At 44.1% G+C, this 24,800-nt stretch overlaps 13 protein-coding genes across 13 annotated transcripts; 6 read left to right on the plus strand and 7 right to left on the minus strand.

Moving 5' to 3' along the window:
* Positions 1-1,138, plus strand: CYBJADRAFT_169083 (CCDC47 family protein). Its single transcript, XM_020215632.1, has one exon. It carries the CDS (start codon positions 283-285, stop codon positions 973-975), a length of 693 nt encoding a protein of 230 aa, XP_020068759.1. The 5' UTR covers positions 1-282; the 3' UTR covers positions 976-1,138.
* Positions 904-1,845, minus strand: CYBJADRAFT_169084 (uncharacterized protein). Its single transcript, XM_020215633.1, has one exon. It carries the CDS (start codon positions 1,780-1,782, stop codon positions 1,072-1,074), a length of 711 nt encoding a protein of 236 aa, XP_020068760.1. The 5' UTR covers positions 1,783-1,845; the 3' UTR covers positions 904-1,071.
* A 244-nt stretch (positions 1,846-2,089) lies between these two features.
* Positions 2,090-3,280, plus strand: ECI1 (dodecenoyl-CoA isomerase). The gene has a single exon (XM_020215634.1). The coding sequence runs from the start codon at positions 2,214-2,216 to the stop codon at positions 3,030-3,032; it is 819 nt and encodes a 272-aa protein (XP_020068761.1). The 5' UTR covers positions 2,090-2,213; the 3' UTR covers positions 3,033-3,280.
* Positions 3,094-3,750, minus strand: PUT7 (Put7p; the record flags this gene model as incomplete). Its single annotated transcript, XM_020216616.1, has 1 exon — positions 3,094-3,750. One exon carries the CDS (start codon positions 3,748-3,750, stop codon positions 3,094-3,096), a length of 657 nt encoding a protein of 218 aa, XP_020068762.1.
* A 6,971-nt stretch (positions 3,751-10,721) lies between these two features.
* PHD1 (Phd1p) lies at positions 10,722-10,913 on the plus strand (the record flags this gene model as incomplete). Its single annotated transcript, XM_020212947.1, has 1 exon — positions 10,722-10,913. A coding segment is annotated over one exon (192 nt), but the record flags the coding sequence as incomplete, so codon positions are not given.
* A 2,293-nt stretch (positions 10,914-13,206) lies between these two features.
* CYBJADRAFT_164030 (C2H2-type zinc finger protein) lies at positions 13,207-14,244 on the minus strand (the record flags this gene model as incomplete). The annotated part of the gene is made up of 1 exon (XM_020213820.1): positions 13,207-14,244. One exon carries the CDS (start codon positions 14,242-14,244, stop codon positions 13,207-13,209), a length of 1,038 nt encoding a protein of 345 aa, XP_020068764.1.
* A 1,051-nt stretch (positions 14,245-15,295) lies between these two features.
* On the minus strand, positions 15,296-16,317 carry SMB1 (mRNA splicing protein SMB1; the record flags this gene model as incomplete). Its single annotated transcript, XM_020217617.1, has 2 exons — positions 15,296-16,253; positions 16,314-16,317. Coding segments are annotated over 2 exons (487 nt in total), but the record flags the coding sequence as incomplete, so codon positions are not given.
* On the plus strand, positions 16,318-17,226 carry CHZ1 (Chz1p). Its single transcript, XM_020217618.1, has one exon. It carries the CDS (start codon positions 16,439-16,441, stop codon positions 17,042-17,044), a length of 606 nt encoding a protein of 201 aa, XP_020068766.1. The 5' UTR covers positions 16,318-16,438; the 3' UTR covers positions 17,045-17,226.
* Positions 17,067-18,124, minus strand: YPT31 (Rab family GTPase YPT31). Its single transcript, XM_020215635.1, has 2 exons — positions 18,062-18,124; positions 17,067-17,763 (listed from the first exon to the last, which is right to left on the minus strand). The coding sequence occupies exons 1-2, from the start codon at positions 18,108-18,110 to the stop codon at positions 17,156-17,158; spliced, it is 657 nt and encodes a 218-aa protein (XP_020068767.1). The 5' UTR covers positions 18,111-18,124; the 3' UTR covers positions 17,067-17,155.
* A 1,298-nt stretch (positions 18,125-19,422) lies between these two features.
* On the minus strand, positions 19,423-21,262 carry PEA2 (Pea2p). The gene has a single exon (XM_020215636.1). It carries the CDS (start codon positions 20,932-20,934, stop codon positions 19,450-19,452), a length of 1,485 nt encoding a protein of 494 aa, XP_020068768.1. The 5' UTR covers positions 20,935-21,262; the 3' UTR covers positions 19,423-19,449.
* On the plus strand, positions 21,053-23,342 carry APN2 (DNA-(apurinic or apyrimidinic site) lyase APN2). Its single transcript, XM_020215637.1, has one exon. The coding sequence runs from the start codon at positions 21,512-21,514 to the stop codon at positions 23,081-23,083; it is 1,572 nt and encodes a 523-aa protein (XP_020068769.1). The 5' UTR covers positions 21,053-21,511; the 3' UTR covers positions 23,084-23,342.
* Positions 23,108-23,504, minus strand: POP8 (ribonuclease P; the record flags this gene model as incomplete). Its single annotated transcript, XM_020216617.1, has 3 exons — positions 23,108-23,119; positions 23,206-23,389; positions 23,455-23,504. The coding sequence occupies 3 exons, from the start codon at positions 23,502-23,504 to the stop codon at positions 23,108-23,110; spliced, it is 246 nt and encodes an 81-aa protein (XP_020068770.1).
* Positions 23,505-23,647: 143 nt separating this feature from the next.
* On the plus strand, positions 23,648-24,638 carry SOP4 (Sop4p). Its single transcript, XM_020215638.1, has one exon. The coding sequence runs from the start codon at positions 23,706-23,708 to the stop codon at positions 24,423-24,425; it is 720 nt and encodes a 239-aa protein (XP_020068771.1). The 5' UTR covers positions 23,648-23,705; the 3' UTR covers positions 24,426-24,638.
* Positions 24,639-24,800: the final 162 nt, after the last annotated feature.

Raw genomic sequence — 24,800 nt, forward strand, 5'->3', positions numbered from 1 at the left:
CTGGAGCTTGTTGGTCTTGCTATCATTGGTCTGATTGTCCTTGTGTTCAACTTTGGTGCGCAGATTAACCATTATAAAGTGACCCGTTGGTTAGACTCTGTCTACCCAGTTTTGAACGAGAACTTTGCACAAGTTGGTGTTAAGAAGGGCCAGTCCACTATAAAGGATTCTGCACAGTCGTACACAAGCTATGCCACTGGTAGAGTCAACGTGAAGGGACTCGTTTCCAGATTCACTTTGATTGCAAGACAAAACTTCTTCCTGTACTTGGCGGAGTTGGCGATGTCGTTCTTCTTTGAATCCATCGAAACCCCATCAGATCAAGTTGAAGTTGTCCTCAACTTCATCGATGCTGAAAAGTTGAACAAGTTCATCTTTGCTGTGGTCAACAAGGATGGTATGTCCAAGGCTAGAGAAAACAACTACTACCTGTCATTGACAAAGACCACCGAGTCTTCAAAGTTGCCTTTGCAGTTTGTCTTCATGTCTGAATCCACAGAGTTGAACGAGAACCTTGTCACTCCAGAACTCTTAGCTGCATTGGAGAAGTCCTCTGGAATCTTGGACTATTTGGCTGTTACTGACCTTCCAGCTGATAAGCCAACCACCGAGGCTGAGTTTGTTTCTGAACCAAAGATCAAACTGCTGTTGTCTTTGCAAACAGACGCCAAATCCCTTGCGGCAGCTAAGGAGTTGATCTCTGAAGTGCTGAACCTCGCCGACAGAGTTGTCAAATTCTCCTTGAAGGCCGACCAGCAGAAGAAGATCAACAACGTTAGAGTCAACGAGTTGAACAAGATTAAGAAGGCCATTGCAGACGCTAAGGCTGAAGAGCTCAAGGAGCTGAAACTCGAAGCTGAGAGAAAGGCCAGAAGAGAATCCAAGTTATCACCAGAGGAGCAGGATAAACTTGATAAGAAGAAGAAGGAAAAGAGAGAAAGAAGAGCTAAAAACAGAATGGTGAAGAGAATGTAAAACCTTCTTTTGCTTCTTCTCTCTAATATGTAAGTTCATCGAAAGCATCTTAATTGATCTACTTGTTTAATCATCAAAACTTCGTCACCCTTGCTGTTATAGTACAATTCTTATAGCTCTGTCATTGGAGGTGGCAGTTCTAAACACCTCGACGGTTCCCCTGCCAGCCAAGTTATGTAAACACCATCTAAGGGAAAGTCCTTTGAGCTTGTTGAACCTCGATTTGTTCTTATTCCACTTATTATTCAAGTCAAGCACCCTCATCTCCCTCCACTTGCAAGCGTTCAGGCTCCTAAGCACAAACGTTGTACTTAACTGTTGCAATGTAATTACAAGTCCTAGTTTAGGGACCGACAAGTTCAGCTTATCGCACTCCCTCGGTATGATGGAGAAGAACTCCATGGTGGTGAGCTCAACCATCTCATCTGGTGTAAAATCCATCACCTGTTTGGAAATTGATACCGACTCGTTACTCCTCTGAATCCACTCCCTGAACCTCTCTAAGAGCGATACGGTGGCAGCACAGCTATGCGCTTCAACCAAAGCATCGTTAACACAAGCTACGTAGTCCTCGGTCTTGATAAACAACTCATCATCGCTGGCCACCAGCCGCTTAAGGGAATTCGCACGTAGCAGTCTATCAAGCTCATAATCAACACGGCTTTGCCTATCGATAAACAAAGAGTACAGCTGGAACTTCGACACCGCCCTGGGCACCACAGAGCGGTACTTCTCAATGTGCTCCTTGAACTCAGGCTTCAGCTGTGGAGGGTAAGCAGTCCACATGTACTTCAAGATGTGGTCCATTGCCTCCAAAACATCACCGCTAAACACACTCTCTATAGCCACCCATGTCAGTACACCTCAACCGTTGCTGCGGGAGCAAAGGTACTGACTCACCTATCCCAACACCCAGCGATTCACCAACGACTAACCGTGGGACCTCCTTCGCCGCTCTCCTCCGCCCTGGGCTGGGCTTCGTAACCCTCATCAAACTCAATAGGGAAACCCTTGGTGGAAACACCTAATTGAGCTGTTACAACCGCGGCAGAAAGATCACCATCGCCAACTGCTGTTTTCCCCACACACGCATAAATTACAACAAGAGGTTCTCCGCAAATTTATTAGGCGAGGCACCTTGAGGTTTTGGCTATGGACCCGTATAAATACACATTGTTCGCTTTGAAAACGTTCCTGGAGCTTGTCTTAGGCCTGTGTGAAGCAATTGCACAGGGAAAATGGCTGAAGGACAGGACATTCTATACGAGGTCAGAGACCAGGTGGCCATCATCACTTTGAACTTACCAAAGGAGCTCAACGCTCTTGACAGCAACCAGTACTTACTCCTCGGCACTCTCATTGAGAGAGCAGATAAGGAGAAGGACACCGTGGTCACGTTCATCCGCTCAACAGGACGCTACTTCTCTGCGGGTGCAAACGTCAAGAGCTTGACTGGTACACCGCCTTCGGAGGGGACTATTGAGGAAGTTGACTACTGGTTGTCCAAGTTCACGGCTAGAAACGCGTACTTGACAACGATCTTCCAGGATCACTCAAAGGTTTTGGTTTGCGCCTTGAACGGACCTGTTGTTGGGCTGTCATCTGCTCTCGTTTCCATGTGTGATTTCATCTACGCGAAGAATGAGAAGGTGTTCTTGTTGGCTCCTTTTGCAAACCTGGGGTTGGTGACGGAGGGTTCTTGTGCCGCAACCTTGGTTCAGAGATTGGGTATCAGCGTGGCAAATGAGGCGCTACTGCTCTCAAGACCGATCTTTGCCCGTAGACTGGAGTCGTTGGGCTTTGTAAACAAGATATATAACGTTGAAGACACTGAAAAGTTCAACGACTTGGTGTTGGAGGACTTCTGGAACATGATTAAAGATTTGCACTTTGACAGTGTCAGGGATATCAAAAAGATCATCAAGTCTACTTATATCCAAGAATGGCAGAGCGTTAACGCCCAGGAGGTTGTTGGCGGTTTGTTCAAATGGTTGGAGCATGTTCCTCAGACCAAGTTTAAGAAAGTTGCCGGTAGACAGTTGAAACACAAGCTGTGAATTCCTCCCCACGTTCCACTATATAGGAAACATCGTATATAAATAACACAACACAAGCATGTTAAGACTTCCTCTCCCTCGCTAGTCTCTCCAGATCGAGGCTCTTCAATTCCTCGTCTAAATCATGTTCGTCCTCTTCCTCCGGTTCCAGAGTCCTCAATATCACCTCCGGGAGAGGTTCCTCTCTATTCTTCTTCTTGCTGATACTGACGCCTCCCATGATGGAGAACACTAGAACAAGAACCGCCATTAACCCACGGCTCGTCGTGTGCCATCTCAACCCCTCGATATCAGACTTGATATCCCCGTTGATCTCAGTGCTGATTCTGTTGTTTAGGTCCTGTATACGTCTTTTGATTTTACGCTGTAACAACGTGTTCTCGGAGATCTGATCGTTGATGAGCACTTGAGAATCGTTCCTGGCAACTATGAAATCCTTGTTCAAACTCTCAGTCTCTTCGTTGATCAGATTCTCAAGAAGGGACCTTTCACTCTCGAGGGTCTTCAAGTCAGCCTCTCGAGAGGTTTTGATTTCAACCCTCAGTTCACTCTGGGCAGCCTCAAAGAGATACATCTCGTTTTCTAATTCACTGGTATCCAGCATGTCTTGTTCCATCTCCCCGACTTTATGCGATAGATTCTCTTTGATCAGTCGTAGAATGACATCGCTCTGTTCCTCCGAAAATCCTTGCCTTTGAAGCTCATTGAATACCTTCATGGTATCTATGTAGTTGTGTATGGGTACGCTCGGCTTATTGCTCTCAACTTGTTCTGAAGAACCATCATCTTTTGGCGTCGACTTTGCGTAGGTCTTAGCTTCTGCATCTATCAGTGGGCTGGGAAATTGTGAAATGGTTGAGGTAAAGCGCACATTTAACCTCCTTTCGTAACCTCCTCGCCGGCTGCTATGACATAACGAATAATTTCTTAGCCATGGCCTCATACTTGGAAATTTCTGTACTGTGGAGCTCATACATCAACTGTGTTTGGCCCTGTTGAACTGTGTGAACTGTCAAATGAAGTTTGTTGATGGAGAAAACCGACAGGACAAAATGATGGTTGGGACACCTCACTGTCACCAAGTACGTTATTTACTTCACAGGCAATTGGCTCTGTTTACTGTAAACACTTGAAAGATTCGCAGGTTGGGAATCAGGATGGTTTGGAGTTTGGGGAGAGAGTTTTAGCTGATCGTGGTAGGTGTGCTCAGAAATCACCATCATAGCTGCGGACTCTAACATCATCTGCACAGGGTTCAGCACTTGAGGACTAGTTGAAGTCAAGTTTGACAATTTCAATCTCAAGAAAGAGCTGGACAACGTATGAAGCCGTGGTTCAAAGTAGCGTATTACGTACAGCTCTGAATCTGCGTCAGGAGGGGAATCTTTGAAACATGTTCATTCACTTCTGGCCCTACACATGAGTCGACACCATACGTCAACTGTCTCACGCTTGCCGTTAGGGAATCTGAACAGGGCGCCCTTCTTCCCTTGATATCCAGTATTTATGTAGATGAATATGTAGCCGCTTGAGTTCGAATACATACATGGTCAGTATGGGCTGTACGCATTCCACGCACAGTGCACATATGTTGGTCAACATTCAAAATTCACCAGTGGAACAAAGAACAACAGACAAAGCACACCAGCCAGTAGTTAATGGTTTGACCCTGTATTCCCTCTAAAAGTAAATATGGCACCTACACACATCATTTTCTTGTGAAATGGATTGGATCTCTATGTGTTGACTTTAAGAAGTAGTTCACATTCCCAAAGAAAGAATGCCCCAGCGGTATACGCCTTACCACGTACAGCCTCGAACAGTTAAAGGACTTGGAGCCAGTACGTGCCTTACAATCTCGAAAATGGTAACGCTAAATCAAGCATTGAAGCACACGAACAGGCAACTCATTTGTTATTCAAATACATAAGTAAGTCATACCTCGGCTACATCCAATATACGTGGCGACCAAAGATCAAAACATGAGTCGTATGTTTTAAATTGTGACCCGTTGAAGCTCAAGAGTCGAGGCCCGACTTTAAAGAGAAGTTGGTCCCCAGGCAGTATTTTTGAGCTGCATCCTATGTTTCAAATGCCGTTTGACCATAGGTCATGTATCACAACCGTTGAGATCTGCTTTCAGAATTCTGTTTTTAACTACTCCTACATAAATACAGACTACATAGTACATATACATATGTTATGTGTGTGTTGAACTTTAAGCGAATCTCTACACACAGACCATGGAAGTGCTGTGAAATGAGACTATATCTGTCATCCCCGAACGATGAGCAGACACATTCTTTTGTGCTTACTCGGCTATTATAAGTGTATTCATTATGGGCTATAGAGATGTTTCTTGGAGCTTGTGAGGCGTGCCAGATAGGGTTATCATGTGTTAAGACTTCGCAAATAATATACCGAGACCTGTGAGAAGAAACCACACCAGTCGTGAAAAGCATGGGAATCGAGCCTACTCACTTGCAATTGTTGATACACAATACTTTATCAAAGAACACTGAATGTGAGGTGCCATGTAATGAGAATACCATTATCAATGCTACTTAATACTGACCTATAGTTACTTTCAAACGACACCATTGGGGTTACGAAGTACAGAAGAATCATGTTCCCTTTAACCATTTTGAGAATAAATTGTGATCTAGTAAGCGGGAATTTCAAAGAGGAAGCTGAGTGGATGTTTTGGAGGACTCAACTAGCCTCAATAGTTACAAACACTCGTGATAATTAATATCCTGATTGATATATGTATAACGGTCAAGAGGAAGTTGGTATGACTAATATTGTTGTTTGCCAGTGTAAGTTGCCTATGACATGGGCTCTAAAATTGGAGATCAAGTATATGGACCTGGAACATTGTCAGAACACTTGCAAAGGAATATATCTGCCACAAGTTAGGCCATAAGGGCACTGAATAGAGCATACCCTAGTAAAAGGCAGCTCATATTATCAAGTCTATATCTGTAGGGATTCTATGCATTAACATCTTATTGAGGTGGATTGTGCTTCTTCGTCACCAGTGTTGGGGAACAGCACCATAGATTATAATGGCCTGATATATCTGTTCACCTCTACAGCTTATGAACAAGCTACCCAAAAATTTTAATCAGATGGAAAATAGGACTGCTAACCTCTACAGGTTTAACATGCCTCATAACGTATAAAGCTGCATTCCTATACGTTGATGAACCAGTTAAAAGCTTGGTCCAAAGGACCAGTAGTCCTGAGTTGCTGCACATATTGGAACTTGATATGTATACCTGCAGAGCACAAGTGGGACCTAAATGGAATTTGTTGACGCCGTCGCAGTCGGCATGCTCTACATCCGCCGTATATCAAAGTAACAACTAACCACATCTCATATGCGCAATGCTGAGAGTAGACAACCCTTCGTTTCATATATCACATACCAGACTATGTATATCTTACGCAGTTTTCATCTCCAAACATGTATGTGAAACGATCACCATCTTTAAGAGTGTGTCGTCATTACTAAACGGGTATTCAATAAGCGATCTAGTTCTCTTGTGGGATATGTCATCAAGTTCAATATGGTATGACTATTGAACTTGGGATCCCCTATTTCTTCCAGAAAATCAGAGATTATGCACAGCTGACGGTTTAGATCGTTTCATCGCGTTGGTCAGAGATACTGCAATCTCATTATAGCATGGGTAATCTCCTTGAGCACTTAAGGCCCATGCTGCAATGTTCCATATCTCCGCCACCGACATTGGCATGTCCACCTTAAGTTGCTACAGATTGTTTAACTCAACCCAACCCCCCCAGATAGTGGTATCTCTCAATCTGCCCAACATCTGGACCATTTCACCTGAATTATATCTTTCTAGAAGAGAAGCGTTCCAGTATTCAGGTGAAGAATACGCCTTCGTGGACAAACTTCCTTTTGAAGCAGCTCTCCGCCTAGGTGGCCAATGTTATGGTTCTACCCACATTACGCTTCTTGTGAGAGAATGTTCAGCCAATGACAAGGTCCTAGTAAGTTTGGGACATAACATCAATGTAACCATCACTGATCTATCGTAGAAGCGTATGTCTGGGCAGTCGGATAAACAAAGAACACGATGCACATTGGGGTTTCAAGAGGCAGATTGAGCTAATGCTACAGCATCCTCAGATTTGCATACGCGCGTGTGCACTGTGTATGTAACATGTATGTAAATTAAGTCCCCTACGGGAATGAATTGGTATATACAGCCTGGGTTACGTGGGTCCATGTCGGTATTCACTGTGCTCTGTTGATCATGATGTCAATGCTGTTGATATGTCCTCAGTGGCTATAAGAGTCGTAAGTCATTATTCAACTTGGAAAGCTCTCAGAAGCTAGCTGAGGAGAAATAGTCTACAATTGGCATAGAGGTACGCTGAAACCGATACAATATGTAACTTTAGACGTGCACACTACGCTTTAACCGTGTAGTACATGCATGCGTGAGTTGTTTGTATTTCACGCGCAGTGTAAATGATGAATAGCTACGCTGTAGAGGTTACCACGATAGAACATGTCTACCTCATATGCTTAGATCATAAAAAATACACCATAAAGTTTATGTGCTTCACTCTGCACGCTGCGCCAATCTATGTTGTATAGGTTCCAATGTCTGAGGACAGTTGTGACTCATTAGTCCCACGGCCAGCAAGTACGGGACGAACAGTAAAGATATGTTCTTAAGAGTGAAGGGTTTTAAGAATTGGCTTTGCGGATTGTAACTGGCTCGTAAAAGATACGGGCATCATATCAAACAGACCTCTCCGTTCGAACTACCCATTTGACGACTCTTTTTTTCTGAGCAGCGTTCTTAAACTAAAGCTATCATCGGAACACATTTAATATGGCAGTTGAAGCAGACAATGTGAAGGTCATTCAGTTGAGCATCAAAAGGGATCACTGCTTGGCATCATCCATTACAGCAGGTTGAATGCAGTGAGCATAGACCCTTCTGTCTTGTCAAGAAGTGTAGCTCTGTATAAACAGTGCCGCTGCCTCCAAAAATAAATGGTACTGCCATATGCGGTCTTCGTTGACTCAGGCCGCGGATGAACACTTGGAACATCCAAAAATGAAAGCGTGGACGCCCGTTACGATTGTCCAATTACAAGTGGCAAATCAGCACACTTTGAATTACAAACTTGTGAGGAGTTGTCAGCATTCTCATCATTCCTATTAGTTTGATGTTTAGTTGGTCTCGGCCGGCACCTGCACAGTACTTAGGAACTGAAGTATCAGACCAACAGCTTCTTGAAAACGCAAGATCAAATATCCGGTCAGTCTGTACGCATATTGCAGGTGCTTTGAGAAGGCACGAAAGGTTAATTTAAACTTACAACATCAGTCTTCCACATACCAAATACGCACATTCAATCTCAGCAAGGAGTTGAAACTATCATGTGTACATAAAGGGGGGAAATAAGATACATGTCATATGTAGCTAAAGGGTTGAGGCAACAATACACTCCTGCTTTTTACAGCGGAATGAGCCTGGCTATCTGGATGAACGAGTCCATCACGAACTAAAGTTATTAATATCTTTTCCTTCAATTTCTAACCATTTCGCCTCCGGATAACGACCAATCACAAAAGATCGACGTCACGATCATTTTTTCCAAATCCCCCTTTTAATGTCTGACAAACTGAAAACAAAATTGCCATAGCAGTTATGCAACTGTATGTCCACTTCTAGGGCGCCGTGTAGAAATCTAATGATCCAATCATATTTCCGATTTTTTGCGGTGTGTTGTTTTTTTTGGTTTCCGGGAACCCCAATCCTCTACAAAACACCCTTGATGAGGAATTTCGGCTGTGATCGCTCCTCCTTCCCGACTATTATTGTAAAGAATGGAGTCAACGTCATTAGAATATCACGTAGATATAAGTAAACAACGTAGGTACATATGTATATGATGTTTACCCACGATGGCACATTAACGGCGATGAATACATATGTACCCTTCGCCAACTTGAAGTTGAGTTACTGGGTGCGTGCTTCACTTGTCGGTACAGATTTGCAAGTCCCAAATTTCCAACAACTTGCAGCAGCAAAATTTGGCAAGTGTGCGGAAAAAAGGCAATTGCTGAGCGGGGAGGGTTAAAACGCCTAAAATGTAGACCGAAACTGTATGTACGTCACCGTTCACGTCAGCACATGAGGAAAATTAATTGGAAATACGGAAATTTAAAGCGAAAGGGCAAATAAGCAATTGACACTGTCATAAATGCAAACCAATAGCGTGTGGTTGCTAGGCACTGGGAATGAGCCCTACACAATGTGGAATTGTGGCGATGATATCATATCATCCATACATTCATAAATTCCTCTCCTCAACAAAACCAAAACACAAAACTTTTTGCACAGCTTGCCATCGGGCGATTACATCTAGAGCGTAATCTCTCAGCAGCTTGTACGAAAGGTTTGCCAGCGCATGAGTAAACTCTATGCGTATTAATGTATTCCTGGGCCTATCCCCTGTGCTTTTACCGTGTCTGTTTCTAGGTGAAGTTGTGCTGGCGCCTTGCTCTGGCCGTAAATTCGTACATTTTGTTTTCCGGTTGTCCCAGTAACGCCGCATGACCCTACACTCCCGCAGGGTTAATAAAAAGTCTAAAAAAATTTTCGGTTTGTGTTGCTCGGTCGGTGCTGCGGTGCAGTGCGGCGCGTTGGTCGCTTCAACGAAAATGCACAGGGGAAACCTATTTTTTGTCGGTTTTTTCTCTTTTCCTTCACCATCAACAACCTCTATAATCAACAACAACAGACCAGTTCCCTCTTCCTCTGTCTTCTATTGGCCTTCCTCTTATAACCATAGGACTTGTCTTAAAAACTACTTATCAAATTCTATTTGAGTCTGAGTGAAAACTATCAAGTAAGAGTTCTCCGGTCTTAATCAATTGCTATGTCTTTGCCTCCAATCAAGTCTATTGATTCCACCATTCCAGACGGTGGTGCATCCCAGGATGTCAACAGTGGTTCTAACAACACCAACCACGTTACAACAGATAACGGTGCTGGTAACGATGCCAATGGAGCTAATGGCGGCGGCTCCAAGTCCGGTGCCACTGGTGCATCTGCTGGTGTAAACAACACAACTGCTGGTCCGAACTCGACTATTGGTGCTGGAAACTACCAAGATCCTAAGAACGGTAACCTTTCTCAGATCAACAACCAAGCAGATGATCCATACCGCTACTCCCAGCAACAAAATCAGTCACATCAACAACAGCAGATGCCGGGTACTCAGCAATATCCGTACTACGCATATCAGCCGGTGTACTCTCAACCTCAACAACAATCCCAGCCAGCGGGTCAATCTCAACAAACCCAGCAAGCTCAACAATACCAAGGCCAATACCCTGCTTATTACCAATCCAGTGCCGGCTCTGCTGTTGGCTCAACAACGGCTGCTGCTTCATCTCAGCAGGTTAGTTCTTCTTCCTACCCAGATTACTCCAACTACTCCAGAATGAACTATGTTCAAACTTACAACCCTGCTGTCTACGGTCAAAACGTTGTTGGAGGTGTCCCAGCTACCGGTTCCATCAATGGTGCCACTGCTGGTGCACAAACCACCCCTTCCCAGATGACTAACGTCACCGCTAGTGGAATTGGCCAAGTCCAACCAGTTGGCTCCAGACCAAGAGTCACCACAACCATGTGGGAAGATGAGAAAACCTTGTGTTACCAGGTCGACGCCAATAACGTTTCTGTTGTCAGAAGAGCTGATAACAACATGATCAATGGTACTAAGCTGTTGAACGTTGCTCACATGACTAGAGGTAGACGTGATGGTATCCTAAAATCTGAAAAGGTCCGTGATGTTGTGAAAATCGGATCCATGCACTTGAAGGGTGTTTGGATTCCATTTGAAAGAGCTCTTGCTATGGCCCAGCGTGAAGGAATTGTTGATCTCTTGTACCCACTTTTCGTCAGAGACATTAAACAAGTCATTCAACAAGGTTCTACAACGCAACCTCAACAGAACCCACCAGCTTGGGGCTACCAGCAACAAACCGCTGCAACTGGTGCTGCTACTGGGACCCAAGCTTTGACCCAAAGCAACGGTGCAACCTCCAGCGTTTCCTCTGCTCCAGGAACCGCCACTCAGATCAAACAGTCCAACTCCCCATATATGACACCGTCATCATTGAACTCCGGTTCTAACTTGGATTCTAAGGCCTCTGGAGCACAATCTGTTCAACCATCTACTCAAACCTACCAACAACCACAAACACAGCAACCTGGTCAAGGGGCTCAATCTCAACAACAGGGCTTGCCACAACATGTCCAACAACAAAACTATTACAGCTATGCATACTACCCACCTTATCAATACGGTTATGGCTATGGAGCCTCTAGTGGCTTACCACAGGGCAGCACAGGCTCGGGTGCCAGTGCTGTTGCCGGCTCTAACGCTGGAACCAACGCTGCAGCTGCTTCACAGTACCAATATCCTCAGTACAGCTACGGTTATATGCCACAGTATCAGTCCTCACAGTACGATGATCAAAAGGAGAAGTGAGTCGTTCCTGTGTTAATTCTTGCTCTTCTCTGATGATGCCCACGAATCTTGTCCTCTCTTGTTAAACATCTTCTCTACTGTTAGTAGAGAAGCTTCTTTTATAATTGCTTTCTCGCCTATTATTGTTTGTCTGCTTTTCTCCTCTGCCCATTGGCTGATTTTCTCCACCATTCTGGCATGAGGCTGGGCTTACTTTTATACCTTCTTCCGGGCTCTATAAAGTGTAATCGTGTTGATCTATACAGAATGTGTATTATTAAAATAGTTATGAATTCTCGTCTTGCTAGTTCTTGAGACTCAGGGCCCTCACCTGTATGCAAATCACAACCTACAGTGCGTAGTAGATGGTCTGTAGATAAAGCTGTACTCGACGCGTCGTCTACCGTAGCGTGATTCGTACTACTGCCATGTATGAAACGCGGACATGATGTATGGCCAATCTTGTGCCCTGATTGCTTTCCCACTCCCAAGCATTCTCGGTAATATGAGTGATATGCCATGCAATCGATTGTGCACTTGTTGCTCCTGTAGCGTAGTACGCAGTGCCTACGCTTCAACTAACCGCTAAGACTGCAATGTTGACAGATCACAGCAAGGAAGCTCCTCAAGCACAAAGTCTAAACAATAACTCGTTACACCCGTAACCCACGTCAATGGGAAAACGCACTGTTGTTCCTGGCGCTGATAGCAAGAGGACATCTCGCTGGAGACACTGGACAGACGCACAACGCATCATGTGCCGCGTGCGCAACGTTGTGAATATTTGCCAGTACAGGCTACATACACATGACATACCAAAACCATTCACCTCTCTACATGCCATTGAAAGCCCTACCAAAAAGCTTATCTTGCAAGGCCTGACTGCACAGAAGGAACCAGGTTTGAATCAACTCATGTTGCGGATATTGCTTTGCGTACAGACGGGCAGACACTGTGAGGTGGGCAGACACACAGCTGGTTGGACATGGATAAGAAGAGCAGTTAGGGTGAAAGCAGGCGGCGCCTAGGAGGCGGTGGAGTGCGTTGCTCGAATATCACGTTACAATTTAAACTCCAAGCCAACCCCTATTGGTTTGAGGTGGCACACGGGTAATGGCCATTCAAGTTCCATGAGCTGGCAGTCCTGCGGAGCAGTTCGTCAGTACACTTGAAGGAGGAAACAGTTTGCTCTTTGGCAATGGCCAGGCAAAGGTTATGGTTAGAGTTGTGGTTAGAGTTGTAGTTAAATGCTGTTGAAAGCAGTGTCAGTAGGGGTGTCGTAGTTGTTGACCACTATTGATATACCGTTGCGGTTCAATTAAGGTTGGTGGGTATAGTCGCAATGTGAAACTCGCTGAGACGTGAATAGACCACCAAAAGTCTCCCTGAGATGGCCAGCTCGCATGGCATTCACCTCAGCGATCATCATTTTATACTCTTACAGCTGCGTAAGTCATACTAACCAGAAAGTATTACCGTGTAATTCAGTAAATCTATATATATATAACCCGCCAAAATTTGTATAAGAATCCCCAAAGTGTATAGTTGTATATGATTGTGATTTAAAAGCAAAGATAGAGAGGGACAACAAATCGAGCACAAAACATAGAAACCTGTTCCCTTGTGTCTCAAGCTGCACTCAGCCCCTATGGTCCACGCCTGGCAAGTCTAAACTTCTAATACTTGGAAGTGTAACCTGAGGTGTTGCAGCACTTAACTTTGGACTCTGTAAAGGTGTAGACAATGGAGTCTCTTGTAGATGGAACATCGGTGGTGAATTTGGTCTTGATTTCTTGTGAATGTGGTCCATTGTTGTCATTGAACAATCTTGTAGAGAGGAGAGTGTCGTCAAAGAGTGAGAAGTTCTTAAAGAGGATGGAACTTGGCCCACAGGCGCCACTATTGGAGTCATACGTTTCAAATTAGACAGTGCGTTCAAGGGATTGTGCTGTTGATGGCCCAATGAGTAGAGCGAAGTTGAAGAGTTTGACTTTGAAGACAAGGCACTCAGATTGGTAGAAGAGTTGTTTGGAGATGAAAACAACGAGGATGTTTGAAACGACGTGGATGAAGTCGACTTCAAAATCTTTGGTGGAGATTGGATGTTTGGTAATATCACCTGCTTGTTAGCGCCTTGGAACAGTGAGGGTGGTGGAACAGCAAATTGGCCTTGTTGTGGTAACGTGCCCACTGGTGTGAAGTATCCACTCTGTGGGGACTGTAATTGTGAGGATGATGAAGAGAATGGCAGCTGCTGAGGAGCGCTAATCTGCTGTGCTGTTGGTATTGTTGGTTGTGGTTGTGACTGTGGTAGAAATTGTTGTTGCTGTGGTTGTGGTTGTAGTGGTGGTGGTGGTGGTGGTGGCTGTTGTTGCATAGCCTGTGCCATAGGTTGGACATAGTAAGTCACTGGCTGATTGACCACTTGGTACTGCGATGACTTACCACTCTTTCTCACTCTGGTGTTCGAGTGAATCCGCGTGTGTCTTGTGAGCTCGTCAGATCTGCTAAACTTCTTCGAACAAAAAGTACACTGGAAAGGCTTCTCGCCTGTGTGAATTCTCATGTGTCGGGTCTGATGTTCCAGTCTGTGGAAGGCCTTGTTACAAACAGTACACACGTAGGGACGAGTTGGATCCTCCGGCGTTGCCACTGCCACGTTATCTTTATCCGTCATTCTTCTACTGGTACGTGGTATTGTATGTAAGTCTCCTGTGCGTTACCAAACGGTTGTCGAACTTGTGTAGAGCCTATGATTGTTGTGCGTGATGAGGTTTACGAGTGTGGTGTCGTTAGCCAAAGAAGGGGAATTTTTATGGGAGGAGATGAATTCCAGGGCCACTCGCCGTATATAAATCCCCAGGTGACGGGCAGAAGAAAAACACACACAAAAAAATGGGCGCTAACAAGTGCCCTTCGGAAAAAAGAAACGACGCCCAAGCGTCCGGAAAAACTTTTCTCACTATGCCACCATGCGGAGTTTGCAGCACCGGAATAACTTTAAACGCTCAGCTCACAGGAGTCAGAACACCAACAACACAAGTTTCTGCTGCTTGTCTGTTTTGTCTTGTAGATAAGTTGTGTCCACCAACTTATGAGGTGGCGGTTTGTCGATTTCAATCATTTATGGGTCATCAACTTTAGAGATATCCCCCATTCACAGGGTTAGTTGACGAAGATCTTCTTATGCTCAACTACATTTGAAACTGGAGATGGAAAGTGTGTCTGTCCCTTGTCCCACCGTCCAGAATAAATTAGCTCGTAGTCCCCCGATTGTGGAGCGTCGATCACGATGCTGGTTGTGCATATCTTATACAACAAAGAGAACCAATGACCAAGGGCTTAGCAGCAAACTGGCCAGGTTTGTCGGCACGCAGTGGTCGCATCGGAATTTCTAGTGCTGCAAAATTCTACCTGTGGAAGTTCAAACGTCTTTTTGTGGTTGCATTTTAGAACGGTGCCCTTGTTCGTGCCCCCATGGGGGGCCGGGTATCGGCAGCTTGTGAAGCGAGGCTATGCGACAAGTTTCCATAGAGCCGGAACATTAGAAACGAGCGCTGTCTAAAAGCAACGTGTAAACGATCAAAAACAGCACTAACTCGTTTGGATATTCCATGGGACCACTGTGATTGTGGTGTCGGCTGGAACGACAAGGTTAGAGATCATGGATTATGGTTTGCTGTGCGTTAACTTCCGCAATCTACGTGTGCGATGTGCTTCATACTGCAATTTCATCGTTCAACGTAGCCTATTTCTCGTTTGCCCAAACTTACATGTTAGCATTCAATGATTGAATGTGCAGACGTTCTGGTCCCTCTTTCTCTGTGTATTTCCGTGTACATTCAATTCTGAAATGAATAGGTGAAGAAAACAGCACATCCGGATTTGCTGTCCTACATACCATTTATTTCAACGGAAACTTCGAAATTTACTAGATACTCACACACTATGGAACCATTGATGAGGACCCCAAGGTTCTTGAAGTGAACTACATAAACTCGAGATGGCCGCCACTTGCTCGCTAACCTCTGAGCGTGGCAAAACTGATGGTCTTAGTTGTCCCAAGATCAACAGCTTGGGCTTTACACGGCACTGGTGTCAAAGGCAGCATGCTCTCTGGATCTTACGATATACAAAAACAACAGCTACAAGCTTCACCTGTGATTCCAATTCCTGTCTGAGGAAACCTCATCTATTCATGCTTCATTTCTTGAACCCTGGTGGTGGGTTGAATCCCTTTGGAGCGCCTGTGAACCCGCCAGTGGTGCGGATAGGACCACTCACCTTTGCAACTCCACCTATCGAGTGTGTACCCTTTAAAGGCTTAATCACACCAGACCCTGTCTTCATCTGTTTCAACTTCGAGCCTTGGTTCACAGGTGGTGCCTCTATGGTTACACTTATAACGGTCTCGCCCCTCAAGATTATCAGCCCCAATTTACGTCTCTGCTCCTGTATAAGCTCAGATTCCGGTTTCTCTGAAGATTTGTCCCTTGCACGGTCTTTTAACGATAGCATGGATTTCTTTGTCAGTCTGAACTCTGCCGCGTCGGCCAGAACCAAGTTATAGTGCTTGTCGAATGCTAATAGTTCTCCAATGATTTGACGAGAATCCGTCGTTATCACTTTCACTCTATAGTGGATGATATCTCTCAGTCTAGCCTTCTTTGAAGCTCCAATAGGCGCCTTTAGTACAGGTGTTAGTATACCAATGACGGTTCAAGAGTTGTTGATAAAGAGTCTTACCATTTTTTTTCCTTTGCTGCTGTTTAATATCCGTTAACTGGGTTACTGGTGATGTTTCTCTTTGGCTTGTTTACAATGTTCAAAAGTTTTTTTTTCTCTTTCTCCCCAAGCTGTAGAAACACAAAATGGAAAATTGGCGTAGCAACGAACGAAAAGCAAAACGCGAAAAAAAACACACACACAAAACACAAACAAAACCCTCTCTTCACAGCTGTTTTGTTGATCTATTTTCAATCAGCTACACACACAATTTGGACACAATGTCAGAAGAAACTAAACCAGTCGAAGTTCCTAAAGAAGAGATCTCAAAGGAGGAGACCACTAAGGAAACCGTTGAGAAACCGGTTGAGAATTCAACAACAGAGTCAACCACCACGGGTGAATCCAACTCCAAACGTCAAGCTGAAGGTGGTGAAGCAAAGAAGGAGAAGAAACGTCGTCGTAGACAGTACGATGACGTTCCAGATGAGCCTGAGGAGGAGGACGAGGATGAAGATGATGAAGACGATGAGAAATTGGATGCCAAACTGGAAGAGGAAGGTGATGAGGAAGAAGATGACCTTGCGGAGATTGACACTTCAAACATCATAACCACGGGGAGAAGAACGAGAGGTAAAGTCATCGACTACGCAAAGACGGCTGCCCAGCTGGACAACGAAGCTGGAAAGGCCACAGGTGCTAAGGAAGATGAAGAAGACGACGATGCTGACTTCAAGGAGCCTTCAAAATAAGAACATACACTACACTATGTCATTGTTTCTTTAAGAATCCTCAAGATTGTTTGTAGTTTATATTATTGTACAGGCCTGATATAATGATGTTTGTCTTTGAAGGTACAATTCTCAACAGCAGTTGCTCTTATGCTTGTTTGACTCTGCCCCTGGGGTTGGTGTCAAGGAGATTGTCTGTCCAGTTGGAGGCTTTGCTCCCGAGTAGTCGGACAAGTCTAGCTGGTTCTTCTTGACCATGTTGTAGATGGCTTTGGCAACTTGCTCAAACGACAAATCAACATTATCTGCGTTCAAAGCAGACGTCTCTGTAAAGAGGAGCTGGTTCTCAGCAGCAAAGTGCTTAGCCTCCTCTGTTGGTACACCTCTCAAGTGTTCCAAGTCTGACTTGTTTCCAACCAACTCAACAACCAAGTTATCATCGGCGTGGTCTTTAAGCTCTTTGAGCCATTTGCTAACGTTCTCATAAGTCTCTGGTTTGGTGATGTCATACACGATAAGCGCACCCATGGCGCCTCTGTAGTAGGCACTTGTTATGGCCCTGTAACGCTCCTGACCAGCGGTATCCCAGATCTGTGCTTTCAACTTCTTGCCGTCAACCTCCAAAGTCTTTGTGGCAAATTCAACACCAATCGTGGACTTGGAGTCCAAGTTGAATCCGTTACGGGTGAATCTCGAGAGTAAATTGGACTTTCCAACACCTGAGTCTCCAATAAGGACAACTAAAACACTGTTAGTACCGTCTATTTATGTTTACCGCAGTGTAGATCGCTCCCACGGTTCGCCCTTGCTGCTGTTCCCTGGCCTTCGTCCTTCGCTTTTCGCCCTTCGCTGTTCATCATTGGCCCTTCCCTGTAACGCTACTCTTCCCCCTTCTGTGTGTACCTACAACATCCACGCTGGAAAAAGTGGACAACGGGTGCAAGACAAAGGGGAGCCCAGAACAGGCAACACCAACAAGGGAAACACAAAAAAAACCTCCGCTTCTACACTGGGAAGGAAGATCCATAGTGTACATACTCTTGAGAAGATAGTCGTAGTCGTACGCATAATCCTCCATATCAGCCATCGTTGATATTTTTGTTGTTTGTGTGAGTTGTATGTGAGTTGGTTTTTCCTGTTTTCTGAATTGTTATGTGTTTATCTGTGATTTTCCACCAAATGAATTCCTTTCTGTGTCCTTTTTCTTTGGTTTGTGGTTGGTGTTTTTTCCCAGTGGAACGAGAGGAGAGTTTGTTTGTTTCCGTGTACATGGTTTTTGGTAAAGGGGCAACACACACTGGTCTTTTGAGTCTAATTTTGGTGACGGTCTCGTTCTTGTTTGTAGAAGAAACGATATTAAGTAACGGGTATTGAACGCAGGACTTGTTCCTACAGTTTTTACTCTACGCCAATTGGTTTGTGGGTGGTGGATATTAGTTAAAACCACACCGACGGGCACGGTACATTGTGTCGTGTGGATGATCAGGCTATAAATGGACATTCGCGCGCCTCAGTATGTTTAGTCTGTGTGTTGAGGGGTTACCCGGAGGCACGATACCTATTATATCCAGCGCGATATTGTAAACTGGTAATCCCCATGGTTTCAGCTTAGCACAAAGAATTCCAGTGAGTTGTATAGTCATTATGGTATCCAGCTAAGTTAATTGGTCATGTGCTCTATGATTGTGAAGATTGTTCCTAAATCGCCTTAGACTTGGCTGATTTATTTTCATGGTATTTCCCGTGTATAACAAGTGCAGTGCAAGCACTGTACAGAATAATCTGGCTTTATACAACAAGTGGCATCACCACTGTCTATTGTATCTATACCCATTTCAATTGCTTAGTACTTGAAATTATTGTCTGGTACCCAAGGTTCATGGAGATCCCATTAGTTCCAAAATGTAGAAACGCTCAGAGCTTTGAGATGTTCAACGTTGGTGATATATACATATCTCTTACACAGATGATTTATCGAATACTGTAAGTTGTTGCATTGATCATAAATACTACTATGTACACCAATGGTCACTCTTGGTAAGTACCTTATTTATAAGAATTCTGTACATTTAAATCAAAATGAGGTGATAGAAAAGAAGAAAATATCGAAACGTTTTCATTTCTAACTTTTACCATAACAAAATGTAAGAAATATTATTATAAAAATCTCTACATTTGACACCAAAACAAGTAATCAAATATAAAACTCAACTGAATAAATTGATCCCAATGAAAACATTTCAGCATGCTTCTTTCGGGTTCAACTAGGGATCCTTTGGAGACACTTTTGTTATTGTTAATATAAAACTTACATGCACCTAGAGAACATGCCTTGAAACATCCAAACACCAACTTCAATCAGCTGGGTTAGCTACGGATCACAAGTTGAAATCACTAAGTGTTGATCATATTATACGACTTTACATTTATACAATACTTTCAGAGTCTCTTTCTTCATGCAGCCTCAGAAGGTCCTCCAATCTTCTCCTTTCAACCCTCTCCTTTTCGAGTTCAGCCTCGTAATCGTTTTGCAAATCGACAACCACCTTCTTGAACTCGTCTCGTAATACTGATATAGAGCCGGAGAACTTTGGCGGAGAACACGTTGAGAAATAAGAAGAAGGTTGAAGGAATTGTCCATTCTTAACCTGTTGTTGTAATAGGGGTGTCTTTGGATTGGTCACGGTTGTGTCATCAGATTCCACGGAGATTGACAATCCAGTAATCGGCGAGGATGCAGATGAGCCTGATGTACGTGGGTTGTCCAGGCTCTGAGGAGACCCATTCCCCAAACTTTCGTTAGACTTGCCAATATGGTCCAGTTTCAAGAGTGCCAGTTGTCTTCTCAATTCGTTTATCTCTTTGGATTTTTCATCGAATTTATTCTGAAGGATGCTCTTCTCGTGTTCAACAAGGATATACTTCTGTGTAGCCTTTTCCAAGTTTATGTTAGCTTGAGAAAGCTTGTTCTCCAATATTAATTGCTTCTTGTTGTATGATTCGGCAATTCCTGCATTTAAACTTCTTTCTTCTTCGTACTGTTTAGTCAAATATTGATGTGCAAATTGAAGATCCTGCAATGCCGTTTTAACGTTTGATATTTCCATGGGTTCCTCCTTTGACACAGAACGTGATTCTCCATTCAACGAACTCTCCAAAAGTTGATCCAAGCATGACTTTGCCCAAGTTAACTTAGAATCACCTGGTGGTGGTAACACAACGTTTCTCTGTACTGCCAGTGAAGCTATATACGACATTAACTCATCAGCTCTTTCATCACCAACAGCTTCAGAACTTTTCGGCAAAGCCAAATCATCAAAGTTCGACAATGAGAGGGCAGTAGCGTATTGCCTCATTAGTGTCAACAGGTTTTCTCTAATTTCTGCTTCGACTTTAACTAAGTTTTCAGTTAGAGACTGTTGTTGTTCCAACACTTGTGCCCGTCTCTCGGGATCAGTATCAAGTTTCATATTCAACAGCTGGGAATTTGTCTTCAACTGGGACTGGATCTCATCGCTCATCTCCCTTAACCTGTCAGTTTGTCTCTGTAAGAAAGTTATCTCTTGGAATGTTTGCAACTTAGAGTCCTTGGAAGACTGCGCCAACGCGTACTCGCTGATCAACTTCAAATGTAGATAAGCTCCACGCTCATCGCCGGTCAGCTTTGTATAGAGACCATCGCTCATAAGATCATCGTTTCTCAGAGCACGGTCAGTCACTTCGCTCTCGTAAAACACGCGTAATGGGTTTCTCGAGTCGACGAATCGACACGCATCAGAGAATTCATCGTCAGTTGCAAGGTCCACAGCCTTTGTGGTGTTTAGCGAGTCTATAGCATCGTGGAACTCAGATGAAAGCGACTGCTGGAATGGAGACATCTCCATAAGAGAAATAGCTCTTGTATATAGCATTCTGCCCTGGTTTTCACGTCCCGCTGAGAGGGTGTTGATGGTGGTGTTGATGTTGTTTACATTGTTTCCGAGATTTTTTTTCCTCACGAACATACACGCACGCTGTGTTCAGTATGAGTTCATTAATAGGTGAAGTTAATGGAACAAACCATCTCTTGAGGCGTGACCCATAGGATGTGGAAAGCAAGCCAATGAGAGAACGTCATAGTGGCGAGTCACCATCTGTGACGTTGCTTCTACTGGCTATGACTCAATATCAACGCTTAAACAGTGAAATTCACCTTCCACAAGCTCCAACATTGGCGCTCAGAGACACTTGCGGGCATATAATCGAATCACATCATACGTATTGGACAGGTGCTAATCACAACTGACCGACTCAACTACACTAATACACCAAAGTGGTATATGGGGTCCCTCAACATTGGCCACCACTCCATAGTAAACAAGGTGACCCCAGTAACCAATTCATTGTGTCGCCAACCAATACAAACAGCTGACTGAGGTATAGGGCCGATCCCAACGGCTTCATATTCTCTGTTTACATTAATACTGGGATACCTTTCAGCTGGAGATAATGGACCAGATACCACCATCACAAGGTGTTAGGTTTGTTACGTTTAACATCAACGGGTTTCGGACATTATTCCACTACCATCCATGGACCAAGCTCAGGACACTGGGCGCGATGTTCAGCTCGATGCAGGCTGATATCATCACTTTACAAGAGCTGAAGGTGGCTCCGATGGACGTGGATAACCGTTTGGGAAAGGTGCCAGGCTATAACTGCTTTATAACGGTACCGTTACAGAAGAAAGGCTACTCAGGGGTTGGTGTTTACGTTCGTTGTCCCCTAGAGGACGACCCACCACCTGTGAAGCTGGCGTTGACCGTGGTGAGAGCTGAAGAGGGAATAACTGGGTCTCTGCTGTCGAAGGACACTAAGCAGAGGTACTCAGAGTTGCCAGCTTCCATTGGTGGATATGTCAATTTGGACGATGACATTGCATCGAGGATAGACAGCGAGGGAAGATGTCTGATATTGGAAATGGCAAATAACACGGTTATCATTAGTGTCTATTGCCCTGCTAATTCTATGGGCACAGAGGAAGGTGAGCAGTTCAGGGTTCAGTTCATCGAGTGTCTATTCCAAAGAGTGAGAAATTTAGTTTCAATGGGTAAGAACGTCGTACTGATGGGTGATATAAACATCTCAAAGGATTTGATAGATAGTGCTGTTGCAATTAGAGATATGACACAAGCCGGACTGGTAAGAATCGCTGCAAAACATGAGGACTTTGAAGAGGTTAATAGAGATGCGTGCCTGAAGTTTACCTCGTCAACTGTTCCAAGGTTGTTGTTGAATGAGTTATTGATGGACTCGATGTCATCCGGTACATTCCCAGATCAGTCCAATGGTGTACTAATCGATACCGTCCGTCGTGTACAAGGACGTAAAAAGGGATTATACACTGTTTGGAACACGTTAACTAATTCAAGACCCGGTAACTTTGGATCTAGAATTGACTATATCCTTGTCAATGAAAAATTGGCAATGCAAACAAAGAATGCTGGGATTTGGCCCTTTTTAATGGGGTCAGATCACTGTCCAGTGTTTACAGACTTTAACGTCGAGACTGTTGATTCTGAGTTCATTGGGTTAGAGGGGTTGAAATTACCAAGGCTAGAGGCGAGATTTGCTTTCAATCTATCAAGGGGGGATATTGGAAAGTTCTTTACAAAGAAAGAAACACCATCACCGAGTTCTACACATTCTTCGCAGATATTAACAAAGTCCAAAGTTGTGAAACCCGCAAACATGAGCAAGAGCAAGGGCATCAACAGGAATCGCTCTAATATCATGAGTTTTTTCAAACCAGTGAGCCATGATTCAGACTTGTGTAGCGTCGTATCTGCTGTTCCAGAATCCAATGGTGAGATTTCTTCTAAGAAAGTACTGGAGAATGGTAAGTTTAAGCTCAGCGGCGATATACCAAAGTGCAAACATAACGAAGAGTGTGTATTAAAGACCGCAATGACCAGTGAGAACAAAGGACGCAAGTTTTGGACATGCTGTAAACCTCGAGGTGAGGTTAAGGATCCAGATGATGAGTCCAAATTCGACTGTGGGTTTTTCCAATGGAAATGAAAAAGATGAACTCATAGATTCGTTTCAGATGTACAACTGTTATACTTGATTGATGCCAATGTCCCTTCAAACCCCAAGATATCGAGATTGGCAACATAGGTTGTAATTGAAGTTGAAAACACCTGTATATCCTCATTTTGTAACCTAACCATTGCCCTATTGTCCATTGTCTTTACAACCTCCACTGTTATGGCAAGTCCAAACAGCCCATGGTACTTTTGAAGAGCAGATCTAATATAAGTCTGCCATGTAACCTCATCAACCTTGAGGTCCTTGGGTACTATTGAAGAGTCTTGCTCTGGAATTCTTTCAAAGCACACACGATTAGTACTTTAGATTCTTGTTATTTTAGGCTTCCACTCAGTACTTACAATTCCAGAGTGTAGTAACTCCATACGTTTTCATCTTCAGAGTCACCCATGTTTGGCCTTTCACTGTGGTTGGTGATGAGGACATTTGTAAGCTCTCATCTGGACATTTTTTGTCAACTTTTACTCGAAATTTGATCAACATAAAAAAAGACAAAAATCAAAATGTCCTGTCCTTTGCACACACAAAACAAAGTGTTGTGGTCGAAGACATATCCTAACGGACAAATAAGAAGGTATCACAACTGGAAGAAATGAGCAAACAGAAAACCCTGATACGCTGCCTGTGCTCGTTATTGTGCCTACTGAGCACCTGCTTATGTGCGGTTTTACCCGGTCATGTCCAGTTTGATGGTAACGTAACGAGTTTAGACGTTCAACGCACACAGATTGAGATCACCGAGGTATCCTCTGAGCCTGGTTCGTATAGACAGAGAGCGTTTATCCATCCTGATGGCACCTTTGAGCTGAACAATATACCGAAAGGCGAATTCGTCTTGACCGTATTATCCATTGACTACAATTTGATCCCATTCAAAGCCAGAGTGATTGTGAATGAAGACGATGAGGTCCACGCCTACGTGCTCCATGCAACCAGTCAATGGGATAAGCTTGGACAGGAAATTCCGTTGCCTATACAGATAATTCCTAATCCAAAACAACCGTTACGTGAATACCTTGTCGAGAGAACCCCAGGTCTTTTGAAATCTGGACCGATCGCCACAGTTCTGAACAATCCACTGTACTTGGGAGCCGCCATTCTGTCGTTGGTAGCAATTGCAGCACCGTATCTCATGGAGAAGTTTGACCCTGAAACGGCAAAGGCTGTCCGCGAGGAAAGGGCAGCCTCTCGTCGTGAGAAGATCAAACCTTCGCAGGCCGCCATTGAAGCCACTGAAAAGCTACAGTCGAGTGGTAACGAAGTAAAGGCTGGCAGCAAGAGTGACTCGACGCTAAAGAAGAGAAAGAATTGAATAGCAGTAGCCTCGACGTGGCATAGTATTGGGGGGAAGTGGAAGAAGGAGGCAGAAAAGGTATCACTAAACATCCAAACACCAACATACAAGTTCGTTTACCTAATCACTTAGTCAGCCCAAAATGGGACAATAGCCTGCAACTGAACCTCATCGCCAGTTGTTTTACCCGATAAGAACATTGCTGCGTAGCTTAGCAAGATAAGAGACGACTTTTATTAATAAAAACACATTGTGTAGTTGGCAACCTATCGTCTTCTCCCTGTTGCAGTTGAAGAGTTCTCCAAGTGCACTTCCCACGGTGCATTACACACACACAAGGGAACAAAAGCAACCAAATAAAGCGTAACCAGGGACAAAAAACCAAACAAGCCT

The sequence above is a fragment of the Cyberlindnera jadinii genome (assembly GCF_001661405.1).
Source record: "Cyberlindnera jadinii NRRL Y-1542 unplaced genomic scaffold CYBJAscaffold_14, whole genome shotgun sequence".
NCBI classification, from domain to species: domain Eukaryota; kingdom Fungi; phylum Ascomycota; class Saccharomycetes; order Phaffomycetales; family Wickerhamomycetaceae; genus Williopsis; species Williopsis jadinii.